General features: G+C 45.1%; 1 protein-coding gene across 1 annotated transcript in view; it reads left to right on the top strand.

Moving 5' to 3' along the window:
• CD81 (CD81 molecule) overlaps positions 1–15301 on the top strand; it is a 71411-nt gene that overhangs the window by 38187 nt on the left and 17923 nt on the right. Inside the window, exon 3 of the mRNA XM_039536304.1 lies at positions 14196–14293. Within this exon, the coding sequence (XP_039392238.1) occupies positions 14196–14293 (98 nt within the window). The remainder of the gene's footprint in view (positions 1–14195; positions 14294–15301) is intronic.

Here is a 15301-nt window from a genome sequence, read left to right as displayed (position 1 = left end):
AATCTGTATGCACCTGTTAATAGCAAGCGATCGAATAACACCCTGCCCTGCGCTCTGACGATTTCTTCACTGGGGTTGGGCCAGTGCAAAGGATACAATGTTCTGGTATGAAAATTGTGTTCCTTCTCACTTCTTACAATTATTCTCTTCCCTTACCCCATTAGCCAGTGTACTCTAGACTGTTGCTGTATTAGGCTGCAGTTCCTCAGTATGTTAGTCTAAGGATGCCTGTCCATGTAAAATCATGTGACACTGTCTGGCATGAGATGTACTAGGTATGCCTAGGCAAATTCCACACACTCCTCTAGTCATGCTGCTTAGAAACCCATGTCAGAATATAATACTGCTTCCTGCCGAGTATAGCTAAGAATAACACATGCTTATTGCTAGGCAGTCAAAGTATTTTCTCTTCTCTTTAGTGCAGGGGTCGACAACCTTTCAGAAGTGGTGTGCCGAGTCTTCATTTATTCACTCTCATTTAAGGTTTTGCATGCCAGTAATACATTTTAACGTTTTTAGAAGGTCTCTTTCTATACGTCTATAATATATAACTAAACTATTGTCGTATGTAAAGTAAATACGGTTTTAAAAATGTTGAAGAAGCTTCATTTTAAATTAAAATGCAGAGCCCCCCGGACCAGTAGCTAGGACCCGGGCAGTGTGAGTGCCACTGAAAATCAGCTCACGTGCCGCCTTCGGCACATGTGCCATAGGTTGCCTACCCCTGCGTTAGTGACTGAACCATAAAACGCCAGGTCAAAAAGAAAGCAGAACCAAGCCCCTGGTACCAGTTTCACATAAAGGCTTTCTACACCAGCCCAGAGATGCAACACTTTAAGGACAAACCTGGGTGCCTACAATCACCACTGTGGCTCTAGTTTCATGTAGAGGGGTTTTGCTGCCCATCATCTTCATGATGGGACTACCCTGCAACCTGCAAGTTTCAAAGACTGTCTTCAGCACCAAATAAATGTCCTCATGAGATCACACTTTCATGGTGATGTGATCACACAATTGCATTATTTGCAATAAGAGTCTAGAGGCAGCTAAATAAAATAACCAAACTTCAGAAGAGCTTACATAGATTTCAAAGGGCGGAAGGAAATTTCTACCACCTTCCACAGAACTCCAGCCCAAGACTTTCCAAGCTTATAAAGTGACAGAGCATCCGACAGAACAGCATATTAGACATATTATACCATGAGAATGATTCTCATTGGCTGATTATTTCTCAGGGGCCTGACACAGATTCTAGCATCAGTGAAAGTTGCTTTTCCAAATTAATCTTTCCATGGGTTTCTCATACACCAGCAACTTTCAAGATATTGCACTACTTTGATTTTGTTCCAGAGGAACCTTCTGGAATTTTGTTGAATTTAGTGCTTGTAAAAGCCCTGGGGATTATTATTCCCATTTTCAAAAGTGACTTGATTTTTTTTGAGTGCCCAACTTGAGACACCTTTAAAAGGACCTGAAAAATCAAGCTCCTTTTAATGTGTGTGAAGTTGGGCACCCAGAAATCAGTAGTCATCTTTTGAAAATGGTAGCCTAAAGTTTGGCATATTTAGCAGCAGGGCATGTTTCCTCCCTCACCAGTTCAGTCGCTGGTTTTTCTGTGCAATCTCACAGTATGGATGCTAATGAACACAGTTCATACTGATCAGAAACTACAATAGTAATTTCACATTGGCCACTACATAACTCCGTCAGCACTGACCTGGGCTGGATTCAGACTGACAACCTAGGGTGTTGGCTATGTATCCATTTAACACTCCCCATGGCCAACTTGTATCTCCTGAGTGTCAGAGCAAAGTATTAATAGAAGTAGTGCTACAGCCTGAAGACCTATAGGGATATTTCTAGTTGTGTACGAGGGACAGGCAGACCAAATCAAACAGGTCAAACTTCTGAGTGTCAAGACTTTGTTTTATAGTCTCTCTGTACTTCTCATTCTAGTAGAAGAGGAAACAAGAATCCTGACAAGTAACTAATAATCAGAGAAATCTAGTATAATGGGGTAGCCGTGTTAGTCTGGATCTGTAAAAGCAGTAGAGAGTCCTGTGGCACCTTGTAGACTAACAGCTATATTGGAGCATGAGCTTTTGTGGGTGAAAGCTCATGCTCCAATACGTCTGTTAGTCTATAAGGTGCCACAGGACTCTTTGCTGCTTTTAGAGAAACCTAGCTGAATCTGGTCAGGGCTAAAAATATAAAAGGGAACCTGTTGGCAGACAGCCTTTTAAATAAGGCTGCAGAGGCAACCCTGGCAGTTACAGGTTGGTAAACCTAACTTCAATACTGGGCAAATTGGTTGAAACTGTGGTAAAGAACAAAATCTTTACACATAGATGAACGTGATACGTTGGGGAAGATGGACACAGCTCTTGTAAAGGGAAATAATGCCTCACTCGTCTATTAGAATTCTTTGCAAGTCAACAAACGTGGATAAGGGCGTTCCAGTGGATATAGTTTACTTGGACTTTCAAAAACCCTTTGACAAGGTCCCTCACCAAAGGCTCTTAAGCAAAGTAAACAGTCATGAGATAAGAGGGACAGTATTCTCATGGATCAGTAACTGGTTAAAAGGTAGGAAGCAAAGGGTAGGAATAAATGGTCTGTTTTCAAAGTGGAGAGAGGTAAATATCCTTGGGCATTCCTTCAACGTATTGATAAATTATCTGGAAAAGGGGGTGAACAGTAAGGTGGCAAAACCTGCAGATGATGCAGAATTACTCGAGAGTTCAGTCCAAAGCTGACTGTGAAGAGTCACAAAGGGATCTCACTAAACTGGGTGATTGGGCAACAAAATGGCCGATGAAATTCAATGTTGGTAATTGCAAAGTAATGCAACTCGGGAAACATAATCCCAACTATACATATAAAATGATGGGGTCTAAATTAGCTGTTACCACTCAAGAAAGAGATCTTACAGTCATCATGGATAGTTCTCTGAAAACATCCGCTCAATGTGCAGTGGCAGTCAAAAAAGCTAACAATGTTAGGAACCATTAGGAAAGGGATAGATATTAAAAGAAAATATAACGCCACAATATGAGTCCATGGTATGACCACCCCTTGAATACTGCATGCAGTTCTGGTTGCCCCATCTCAAAAACGGTGCATATTAGGATTAGAAAATGTATGGAGAAGGGTAACAAAAATGAGGGTATGGAATGGCTTCCATATGAGGAGAGAGTAAAAAGACAGGGACTGCTCATCTTAGAAAAGAGGTTACGAAGTGGGGCTATGATGGAGGCCTATTAAACTGTGAATAGAATGGAGAAAGTGAACAGGGAGTGTTATTTACCCCTTCACATAATACAAGAAAGAGGCATCACCTCATGAAATTAATAGGTAGCAGGTTTAAAACAAATACAAGGAAGAACTTCTTCACATAACACACAGTCAACCTGTGAAACTCATCACTGCGGGTGTTATGAAGCCCAAAAGTGTAACTGGGTTAAAGAAAGAATTAGATGAGTTCCTGGAGGATACTTGGCTACTAGCCAAGATGGTCAGTGACACAACCCCATGCTCCGGGTGTCTCTAAGCCTCTGACAACCAGAAGCATCTGACAATGTCAGAAGACTGGATACTGGGCTAGATGGACTGTTGGTCTGACCCTCTGTGGCCATTCTTATGTTTTATTTTTGCATCTGTGCAGCTGCTGGTCACTTCAGGAAAAGGGGATGGGTGGGAAGGAACTTCGGGCTTTTTTCTCAGAGGTGGCATAACTACACAAGCAGTCTGAAGATGAACCAGGCATTCAGTGCTCCAAGTGCCAAGGGAGGAAGGAGCATGGAATCCTGCTGGGAGTGCTTCCCCCTAGTCCCGCTGCTGGAAGGGAGGAAGGGGAGGTACAATCAGACTAGTAGCTTCTTTTAGAATCCCCTCTACAGCTGCAGTAATTCAGGCTCTCAAATTGGAGGCGCAGATAATAGAGGCTCTCCAAAAGTGAGGAGTCCTAAACTGCTCCTTTATCCATTTTGTTTAAGAGCTGCCCGGCATTAATTCCTCTCGAACCACTTTTATTTTTCTCTGATCCTTTCCCACCAGTTGTGTCTGCCGTTGGGGATGCTGCACGGGTCGTTTGTGTCCTTTCTGCTTTGTGAGGCTGCCAGCTGCTTAATGTAAAGCTCCCGTTGTTTTTAAGCTGTTGGTTTGTTTATTTCAAAATCTGCTGTGTATTGAGGCACCAGCTAAGCCTCCAGACTGGATCTGGGCATCATCCACAATGGGGACAACCTCAGAATATGTACCAACACCCACCCGCTTTGTAGTTCTAGCCAGCAGAGACTGGTCCAGTGGGTGTTTTACAGACTGGATCTTCCATCTGTGAAGCTTGCATGATGATCTGTTCTGATTATAGAGGTGTGCAGCCAGCGCTTTAGTCCTGGTGCTGCAGGCCATGTTCCTGGCTCCTCTTTGTTATGCATGCACTTCACGGAATAAGCTTAAACCCTCCTCCTCTTTCTGCACTACCCAAGAGGCAGGATGGAAAAAACCTGAGTGTGGAATCTGGCTGCGTTGGGAGCTAGGGAAGTATTTGGGGTGGGTGCTTTGTTCTTCCTTTCATGAGGAAGGTGGGTAATGTGCATCCCGCTCCCTTCATCCTTCCCCACAAACAGGCTGTATGCACTGTTTTTATCTCTCCCTGCACGTCTTCTGATGCAGGATCCCTGGGAGTGTTTCTGGGGCTCTGCTCTCTGGCTTGTGCTGCTGCTGCATCTGGAAGTCATTAGTGACCACTCAGCAGCAGCTCTGCTCTCAGGAAAGGGAAAAGAGAAGGAGGAGGGGCCAGACGTGCTGATGGTGGTGGAATTGGATAGAAAAGACACCCCCCCGCCAAAAAAAAAGTGGGCGTCGCAAAACATCACCCACCACCACCATGGAAGAACACAAATCAAATATAACCCAGAGACTGAAAGAGTGGCTGGCTTGGCTAATTCCCCTGGGAAGCACAACAAAAATAACATGACAGGTTTCAGAGTAGCAGCCGGGTTAGTCTGTATCCGCAAAAAAAACTAGGAGTACTTGTGGCACCTTAAAGACTAACAAATTTATTTTAGCATGAGCTTTCGTGAGCTGCAGCTCACTTCTTCGGATGCATAGAATGGAACACACAGACAGGGGATATTTATACATATAGAGAACATGAAAAGGTGGAAGTATGCATACCAACAGGGGAGACTCTCCCTCCCTGTCTCTTCCTCTGTCTAAACTGGGACTGCTACCCCTCCTTTGTGTGTGAAGAGAGTTCCTGCTCCCTGTAGTGCCTTCCCCTTAGCTTTAAAGGAAACATTACTGTTGCCCTCTTGTTCTTCCAAACAGGACTCCTCCTAGCCCACTGCTATGGGGCTCTCTTCCTCCCTCTGTACATGAGGGAGTGCCTTCAGCCCAGGGCCTCTTGGTTGTGCAGCTCCTCCACAATACTTATACAATACTCCACAAGTGGAGATGACTCCTCCCTTGCCTCTTTCCCGAACCAGGTCCCTCTACTCTACGCAACACGGTGGCAGGAGGCAAGGCAGGGTGTGCACCGCCAACCCGTGCCTCGGGGTATTGCAGATGTCTAAAAGACTTAGACAGATGGTCCCTGGGAGCTGGTCCTGAGGAAGGAGCGAGGCTAGAACTCCCTTTTTCCTTTGGGAGTAAATAAGTGTGGACCCTGGCCAGGAATTCCTATGCCAGAGTGCCTCTTTTCTTGCCCTCTTTTTAAAGGGCATCCCCAGGGGAAGGGGCGAGCACTCGGGCAGACAGGACTTGGAATGTGTCCCAGGCTTCCTGTGGAGAATGCCTTGGTGCTGGGTTTTTTTGGAAACATTGCCATGGCAACCTGGGTGGAAGAGACTGTATTCCATTAGCTAAACAAGTTAAAGCTGCTGAGAGAGAGAGAATCAAAAGGAGGAGTGGGGAGGGGAGCAGAGGACATTGACTGAGAGAGCCCATAGTATGTTGCACATTGTAGTGCTTGCTTGTGTGAGCAAGACTGAGCTATTGGGTGGGGGGAAGGAGGGTCCTCTAGTTCTAGGATCCCTAGGTGCATGAGTCATTCCACCAGGAATGTGCTGGCCTCGGTTCCTCTGTGTTTCATCAAGGCCAATTTAAAAAAAAAAAGGCATCACTTTTTAAAGTGAGTTTAGTGCAGACAAAAGATGCTGGATTGACTGACAGCCCTGCAGACCAGAGTTGTCTGTTTAACCATAGACCAAGCACTGGCGTGGGCATCCTCAAACAACTAGTATCATGCCTCATATCTGACCTGGTGAGACAACCTTTTAAGGTGCATCTACACTGGAGCAGGAGGTGTAACTTCCAGCTCAAGTAGACATACCCCTGCTAGCTCCACTCAAGCTTGTGTGCTAAAAATAGAAGTCTAGCTGCAGCAGCGTGAGCAGGGGGACAGGTTAGCAGCCCAGAGTATAACAGTGTCTGAGACCCCAGGTATTTACACAAGCAGGCAGCTACCTACACGCGCTGCCACAGCTACGCTTGTGTTTTCAGCGCTCTAACTTCTAGATCAGAGCTAGCACTGATGTATCTACCAAGGCTAGAAATTGCACCCCCAGCTTCATTGTAGATATGTTGTGCTTTCTGATAAGGGCCTAGTAGTAGCTAGACTGACACCCCCACCCCCAAAAATTCTTTCTTGCATAGGAGCCCTTTGCTCTTGACAGTGCTATATCTCATTACCCATTTCCAGAGCCTTGTCCCAGTCTGTCCTGCCTTTCCACGTGGTTGCAGCCTTGGGTGGTCTCTGTGGCTTGAAACTAGCTTGTTCCCTGCACGCACCAAGCACTGTTTGTCCTGTGTCTCATGTCGTGCAGCTGTTTGCCTGAAGAGGCCTTTGCAAGCATCTGAAAATCCTCACCAGATGGTGGGGGCATAGAAAAGGGCAGATGACGTGTTTGTGTTGTCCCCTTATGTGAGGTTAGGAGGAATCCTATGCTCAAACATAAGAAGAGTGAGTCGTATCTGTCATCCTGCCCCTCCTGGGGAGATGCAGATCTCTTCCCTCTGACATGAGTGTATCGCAAAGCTGAATCCAGCAAAGGCTGCACTGACAGCAAGAGGTACAGCATTCTGGGCCTATACAGCACCCACCACTGGGGGGGAGGAAAGGGAGATAACTTGTCCAGAACAACATCTGGAATGACTTCCTCTCAGACATTCCTCAGATACCAGGGTATGTCTCGTCACATCTACCCCAGGAATCTTAGAAGAGCTCAGTCCAGGAGAGCCACATCAGGCCCACTTTTTGGTTCTGTACTCTTTGCTCTCATAGAGACTAGATTCTGAATTTCTCAGTATCATTTCTGCAGCTGAGAAGAGAAGCTAGAGCTACAGTGTGGCTTTGATTCCCTAAGTGGTGCAAGCAAATCATTATATGGATAATGTTGGTTTGGGGTTCCTGTTCTGCTCTGCAGTCTCCCCACCACCATCACCACCCAGCCTCCTTTCAGAGAGGAAATCCTGCTGGTAGCCTAATCAGTCTAGGTTCTTTGCACTGTCCTAATTCCTATATTGTCTGAGAACTATGCCCTAGGATCCTACGCTACTGCTAACAAGGGCCATAATAATGCCTAGAAGCGGAGGGTAGAGAATTGGTTGAAATTGCAAACAATAATGAGCTATTTGCTGGCTATTGTTACTAATGCAGCTCTGACTTCTCACAGGGTTATAGTCTTCAAATGGAAAAAATGCTTTGGGCACTGGGGTTCTGTTTGTTCTAAACATCTTTAATCAGAATCTTTAATTAAAAAAAACAAAAAGAAAGTAAGGAACTAATAATTTTTGTTAATCACGGAAAAGGCAGAACCCATGCTGAGAAATTAAATGTGAAAGGCAGACAAAACCATTATCTAAATGTAGCTTACGCTGAACGGTAACTATTAGTATTGCAGTACTGTATAGCGCTATAAAGATGCGTGGGGCTTTATACAACTTCCAATAGGATACAAACCCTGTTATGAAGAGTTCACGACCTGAAACCGTAAAGACAAAACATGAGAACCCAGTCTCTGCCATATCTGAATGGGGAGACTAGAATAAATATGGGAAGGTGACCTGAAAGTAATGGGAGTTTCCCTGGTAGAACAGGGGCATTCTGCCTGATTTGAAGTGTGCTGCTCAAAATGTACATGTGTTTCCCACTCCGAGAGGCCAGGGTTAAGTGTGTCCACTTTATTGCTATTTTCTGCCAGGATAGGTACACTGTTAATGTGTCAGCCCTTTCCTTAGGAAAGGCTGCTCATTCCAGGTCAGGCTGCAGAGCACACTGCAAAGGGAATTCTCTTGACTGCATAGCCCCTGGTCTGGAGAGAGGGCCACCCTTTCTCCCCCGGCCCCTTTGAGATGGGCTTCAGACCCTCAGATTGGGTTTGAGGAAAATATGCAAGGACACCCCCCCTCCTCCCCCAAGTGACTCAGTGGCTTGATTCTTGAACTTTTGGCACTGCCTTTCCCTCAGGAAAGCTGCTAACTTGGTCACTGTGGAGTCTCCAGGGTACAAGAGTGTATTGTCTGATAATTTTTTTTGTTGTTGTTTAAATAAACTGTAGAGAAGCATCCCACTCTGTTGGCTTCCAGTAGCTTTCATTGCTCTGGCTCTAATAAAGGCCATTTGTTTGTGTCTTAGAAAGAAACTGGCTTGAGTCCCAAAAGCCTTTCAGTCTTTGTGTCGCTTTCGGAGTGCAGTCCAGCCAACCCAATGCTTTCCCCGTTAGGCTATCCGCCCTCACTTCCTCTGAGGAACAACTTCCATCCTCTGGACTTCAGTTAGGAAGCTCCAAGTAGGACGTGGGGTCTGTTGTATTGAAAATCCAGCTTCTCCGGTGCCTGCATTTTCTCCCCTACCATGAATTGATACAGAATTTGGAAGTGGGGCTGCATCCAATTCCAGATTCCTTTCCAGTGGGCTAGAATCCAGTTCGGGTATTTCTTTTTTCAGGGACTAGGCCTAGAGTACATTACAGGCAGACTCTGGCATCCCGTTTTCATTCAAGGAAATAATCAGTATGCTAAAGGGAACCTCCTACCCTAGCCGCAAAAACATTATCTACAGACAGCTCTTTAGGGAGAGTGGCAGAGAAAGCAGAGGTTCTGTCTCTGCTGTCTGTCTGTCTGCCCATGCTTCTGGGCAGGACTGAGAGTGCTGAGCAGCAGCCACACAACAAGCTTCCTCTGGCAAACTCCTGGGTGTCTGCCCTGGCCAGTCCTTAAATCTCTGTGAGTGGGGGGAATTCTCCCTCATGCTCCCACTGAAAATGGGAGAACTCTCCTCCTGGCTTTGCATCTGCACTCTGTCCCAAACAGAGCTGAGCAAACTGAATGGATTTTTTTGTTTGTTTGGGGACAGAACTGATTCTGAAACATGTGGCGGGTGGGGGAAGGAATCCAGTTTGCTTCAAGCCAAAACAGTTGGTGGGTTTTTTTTTGTCAAACAAAAATCCTGAAAAACATAATTTCAAATTGACCGAAATGTTTGACAACTCAAAGCCAAATATTTAAGCAGGGTTTTTTGTTGTTGTTGTTGTTGTTGTTGTTGGGTTTGGTTTTTTTTTCTCTTTCATGTTTTGATTTGGCCATGTTTGGGTTTGTTTCACCCGTATATTTTTAAAATTGGCCAAATTTTGAAATGTCAGCATGTTGACTTCTAAAAGAAGTGGGGTTTTCCCCTCAGCCAAAACTATTCATTGAATTTAGGGTGACCAGAAAGCAACTGTGGAAAAAACAGGACAAGGGGAGAGGGGTAATAGGCGCCTATATAAGAAAAAAGTCCCAAAAAACGGGACTGTCCCTTTAAAAATGGGACATCTGGTCACCCTAATTGAATTCAACACAAACTTGTGAAAAGTTGCAGAACACCAAAAATTGTATTCTTTTGACAAAAACAAATCTCTTCGTCAAAAAAAGTACTCAGTTCTAGTCCTGAATGACACACTGCCTTGACCACAGTCCAGTGTATATTAACGAGAAACCTCCCCCAGTTATTCCCTCCCAACATGCCCACAACACTTGCTAGGATTTTTGTTAATGGGAGAGTTACCCTCTTCCCTTCCTTCTCCCCTCATTGACACATCTTCCTCCTCTAATCCATCTTTATTTCCAATTCTCTTAATATAAGGATTTAGTGGAGTTTGTCTCCACAAAAACATCTAACATCGCCTACAGCACAAGCTGCTCCCCCGCTTTTTCTACAAAGGGAGATACAAGGTCTTTTTTTTTTTCCCCTCCCTCATTGAAGTTTTGACTCTGAGGGCAGCGAGACTGGATTTAGCGAGATCCGTTACAGAAAGGAATTTCTCCAGTCAGCTTGTCTGTCTTTAAAAACCTTCCCTCTGTCCCTTCAATTAGTCCAGTTCAATAATACCTGAGTTGTCAAAGCACATGCAGAGGGATGAGGGGGAGTCCAGAGCCCTTCACTTTGTCAAAGGTAGTTAGTGTGCTGTGTGTAGCTTTATCCCCTGTGTCCATTTGTCATGATAGCTCTCTTCTCCTGATTTAATGGTAGTCTGTCATCAGTCTGTGTCTGTGGAGTTGTATCCTGGCCTCCTGCTAATCTTCATCTGACAAGATTGTGTTAATGCCTTCCCCTCACCCCTCTGTATGTACCCTCCTCCCCATGCGCACACCAAGACACTACTTCCCCATCTCATTGGCCTCCTACCAATCTGCTGTGGCTAGTGATCCCCTCTGTCTGTTACTCCCTTTGCAAGAATCATTCACCACTTGACCTGTGGCAGCTGAGCTGATGTCTGAATTGGAACAAACTCTCAGGCTCACAAAATTCTAACTATTGGCCCCAAATCTTCCTTGGTTTACAACTGCCACAAGCGTTCTTGCCACCAGGCGTTTCTCTTGCCCCTTCCTGACTCCTGCTCCAGTTGACAAGTCTCTGTGACCACTTAGTTTTTCTGTGTTAGAGTGTAAAGCAGACTGCCACCAGGGTTGGCAGGTCCTGGAAGCGCTTCAGGGGCAACACACTAAGTCTTCCTGGTTGTGGGGGAATGGGGTAGTTCTCAATGGGCCCCAACCAGCCTGATGGATGCAGAGTACTCAGGTGTGGAGGAAAGAGGATGGAGGGGATACTGAAAGAGTGTTGTTTCTATCGCAGTAGCACATAGAGCCCCGGTCATGGACCAGGATCCCATTGTGCAAGGTGCTGTATAAATACAGACCCTACATCAAAGAACTTAAAAGCCCCATCCTTAAAGAACTACAAAGCTGACACTATAGGAGTGAGCACTGTGGATTCTGATGGTAACCAGAATACTTGACGCTCACAGGTTGTGGTTGGGAAGAAAGTTGGCTTCCTCCCACAATTAATTACTTTGTCTTTCAGTGACCATTACCAGCCCATTGCCATGAGGAAGTCAGAGTCACTGACTGCAAACCACATTGGGTTTCATGGAGTGAAACTTCCTTCTGTGCCAGACTGCCTCAGTACAACCCTTGTTGCCTTTGTTTCCCTTGCAGCTGGTTTCCTCCAATTGCTGGTGGCTGTACATAGCAACATCTGTTACATAAATGCATCATTAACAATGGGACATTAAACACTCTTAAAGTTAGGAGAGTCCAAACATTCAGGCTGCTCCCACAATATGATCTCTGCCATAGAATGATAAAAATGTAAGACTGTAAGGGGCCCCAAGAAGTCATCTAGTCCAGAGGTTCTCAAACTAGGGTGTGTGGAATGTATTTTGGGGGAGGGGAGAGGAAACTTACTGCGCACTTTCAGAGCTGGGTGGCTGGAGAGCAGCGGCTGCTGGTCAGGCTCCCAGCTCTGAAGGCAGTATCGTCGCCAGCAGCAGTGGAGAATTCTGGATGGTGTGGTATTGCCACCCTTACTCAGTGCTGCTACTAGCCAGCAGCACTGCCTTCAGAGTTGGGCACCCGGCCAGCGGCCACCGCTCTACCGTTAGAGCTGGCCAGCCAGAGAGCGGTGGCTGCTGGCTGGGTGCCCGAGAGAGAGAGAGAGTGTGTGTGTGTGTGTGTAAACTACTACATATACAAACTGGAGGGGGGGGGTCTTGATCAAATAAGTTTGAGAACCACTGATCTAGTCCATATCCCCAGTGATGAGGCAGGACCAAGACCATCCGTGACAGGTGTTTGTCTAACCTGTTCTTAAATCTCCAGTGACAGGGATTCCATAGCCTACCTCAGAAATATATTCCAGTATTTAACTATCCTTATAGTTAGAAAGCTTTTTCCTAATTCCTAACCTAAATCTTCCTTGCTGCTGATTTAAGCAGATTACTTGTCCTATCTTCAGTGGACATAGCGAACATTAATCATCATCCTCATCATAACAGCCCTTAACATGTTTGAAGACTGTTATCAGGCCCCCCTTCAGTCGTCTCCTCCCCCCCCCCCGACTAAACATGCCCTGTTTTGTTAACCATTTCTCATCGGTCAGGTTTTCTAAACTTTTTATCATTTTCGTTGCTCTCCTCTAAACTCTCTCCAATTTATCCACGTCTTTCTTAAAGTGTTACACCCAGAACTGGACACAGTGCTCCAGCTGAGGCCTCACCAATGCTGAATAAAGCAGGACAATAGTCTCCTGTGTCTTACATATGACATTCCTGTTAATATACCCCAGAATATAAGCCTTTTTTGCAACTGCATCACATTGTGGATTCATTTATTTTGTGATCCGCTGTAATCCCCAGATCCTTTTCAGCTGTTCTACCGCCTAAACAGTTATTCCCTATTTTATAGTTGTGCATTTGATTTTTTTTTCCCCTTCCTAAGTGAAGTATTTTGCATTGCTCTTTATTTAATTTCATCTTGTTGATTTCAGACCAATTCTCTGTATTTTTCAAGGTTGTTTTAATTTTAATCATGTCCTCCAAAGTGCTTGCAAGCCCTCCCAGATCTGCAATCAGCAGATTTTATAAGCATACTCTCCACTCCATTATCCAAGTCATTAATTAAAATATTTAATAGTACGAGACCAGGATGGACCTCTGAGAGTCCATACTAGGTACATCCTCCCAGTGAATCATTGATAACTACTCTTTGAGTAGGGTTTTCAACCAGTTGTGCATCCACCTTTATAGTAATTTCATTTAGACAAGAAGTTTAAGAATGTACTGTGGGACTATCTCAGCAGCACCACTAAAATCAAGATGCATCATGTGTACTGCTTCCCCACCATCCACTAGGTGGGGGAGGGATGCTCAGTGGTTTGAGCATTGGCCTACTAAACCCAGGGTTGTGAGTTCAATCCTTGAGGAGGCCACTTAGGGATCTGGGGCAAAAAATTGCTTCGCCTAGTGAAGGCAGAGGGGGCTGGACTCAATTACCTTTCAAGGTCCCTTCCAGTTCTAGGAGATTGGTATATCTCCAATTATTACCTTTTTTATTTATTTTAGGCCAGTAACCCTGTCAAAGAAGGAAATTAGGTTGGTGTGGCATGACTTGTTCTTGATAAAGCCATGCTGGTGGCTGAGTTTTACTGAACGGCATGTCTTACTGAAGCATAGTTTAGTTACTGCTTTATATTGCATAATTGCTGCTGATTCATTTAAGTAACATATTAGGGTGCTTAGAGCTTGGGATATCCATCTCTTTTGTTCTCAAAAATCCAAAGTGAAATAAATAAATACTGCAGAGAGGGCTGGATTTTCCAAAGTGCTCCACACTGACCTAATGACCGGTTTCAGAGTAGCAGCCATGTTAGTCTGTATCCACAAAAAGAACAGGAGTACTTGTGGCACCTTAGAGACTAACAAATTTATTGTAGCATAAGATTTCGTGGGCTACAGCTCACTTCATTGGATGCATGTAGTGGAAAATACAGAAGGAAGATACATATATACACAGGGAACATGAAACAATGGGTGTTACCATACACATTATAAGGAGAGTGATCAGTTAAGGTGAGCTATTATCAGCAGGATAGAAAAATAACTGTTTGTAGTGGTAACGAAAATGGCCCATTTCCAGCACTTGACAAGGAGATATAAGGGACTGGAGTGGATGGGCCATTACACAAAGTAAAACTATTTCCCCATGCTTATCTTCCCCCCCTTCTCCACCCACAGTTCCCTATATCTCCTTGTCAAGTGTTGGAAATGGGCCATTTTCATTACCACTACAAACTAATGTCTAGTTAAATGCTAGAATGTTTCTGGTGAAGACTCTTCACTAACATGTTTGCCCTACCCGTCTCTCTCCTTTTGCAGGGATCTACATCCTGATTGCTGTTGGTGCAGTGATGATGTTTGTGGGTTTCCTGGGATGCTATGGTGCTATCCAGGAGTCCCAGTGCCTTCTGGGAACGGTAAGAGACATAAATGCTTGAACACTACATGGTATCAGGCATCTCTTAACAGATCTAAAATTTTGTTTGCGGGAAGTAGTGGGAGTCATTTAAAACTGGACTGAATGGAGTACTGGAGAACAGCATGTAGGGGAAGAATGTTGCATTGGCCACTGGATAAGACTAGCTCTCTCACATCTTTAATAGTCTATGATGATGATGGGAGCTAATCTTTCGGACACTGACTAAAGCAGGAGTCTCAAAGTCCCGGCCCACTGGCCATCTGAGGCCTGAGAACCTCCCCACTGCGGCCCGAGAACCTCCCCACTGCGGCCCACGGAGGAGAGACACATTCAGACATGCTGCCGGCAATGTCTCGTTGTTCTCCCCCCCCATCTCCTGCGCCCGCCCGCCACCCACCCCTGCAGCTCCCTATTAGCTGGGGGAGAGGGACAGAGATACCCTCAACTAGTCACTGGGCAGAGTCAGCCATGGAGGCAGCATCATTCGTTGCCAGGCCATAGAGGCAGCGTCACTTTTTTCCACAATGAATATAAACAAGTCAAAATACCGAACGCAACTATCTGATGAACACCTTGCTGCAATCCTGAAGGTTTCAACTGTCAGTCACTGAAGCCAAACATCAACAAACTGACAGAACTGAAGCGTTGCCAGGTGTCTGGCAAACACTAAAAACTCTCTGACTGGCCAAGAATTGTATAAAGTTGTATGACAGTTTATTATTTCTAAGAAATTCAAAATAAAAAAGACAATGTAAACATTTTCTTTTCTGAACACCATGTTCAGTGACATTGGCCCACTGGGGGAGGATTTGAGGACTGGCACTGGCCCTAAGGTAAATTGAGTTTGAGACCCATGGACTAAAGGTATAAATAGCGTCAGTGTTCTTGGAGGATGAATGTAGTCTCCCTGGGCACCGCTGTTTTTCTAACACCCCCTGGTCTTTTGGAAGTGAGATTCCTTGTGAGTATCAGAAGAGGAGCAGTCTCCCTTGCTTTCCAGCCAGCT

The sequence above is a fragment of the Mauremys reevesii genome, linkage group 4 (genome assembly GCF_016161935.1).
Source record: "Mauremys reevesii isolate NIE-2019 linkage group 4, ASM1616193v1, whole genome shotgun sequence".
In the NCBI taxonomy this organism is placed as follows: domain Eukaryota; kingdom Metazoa; phylum Chordata; order Testudines; family Geoemydidae; genus Mauremys; species Mauremys reevesii.
Note: the sequence above shows the minus strand (reverse complement) of the source record. Positions and strands in the feature narration are given on the sequence as shown.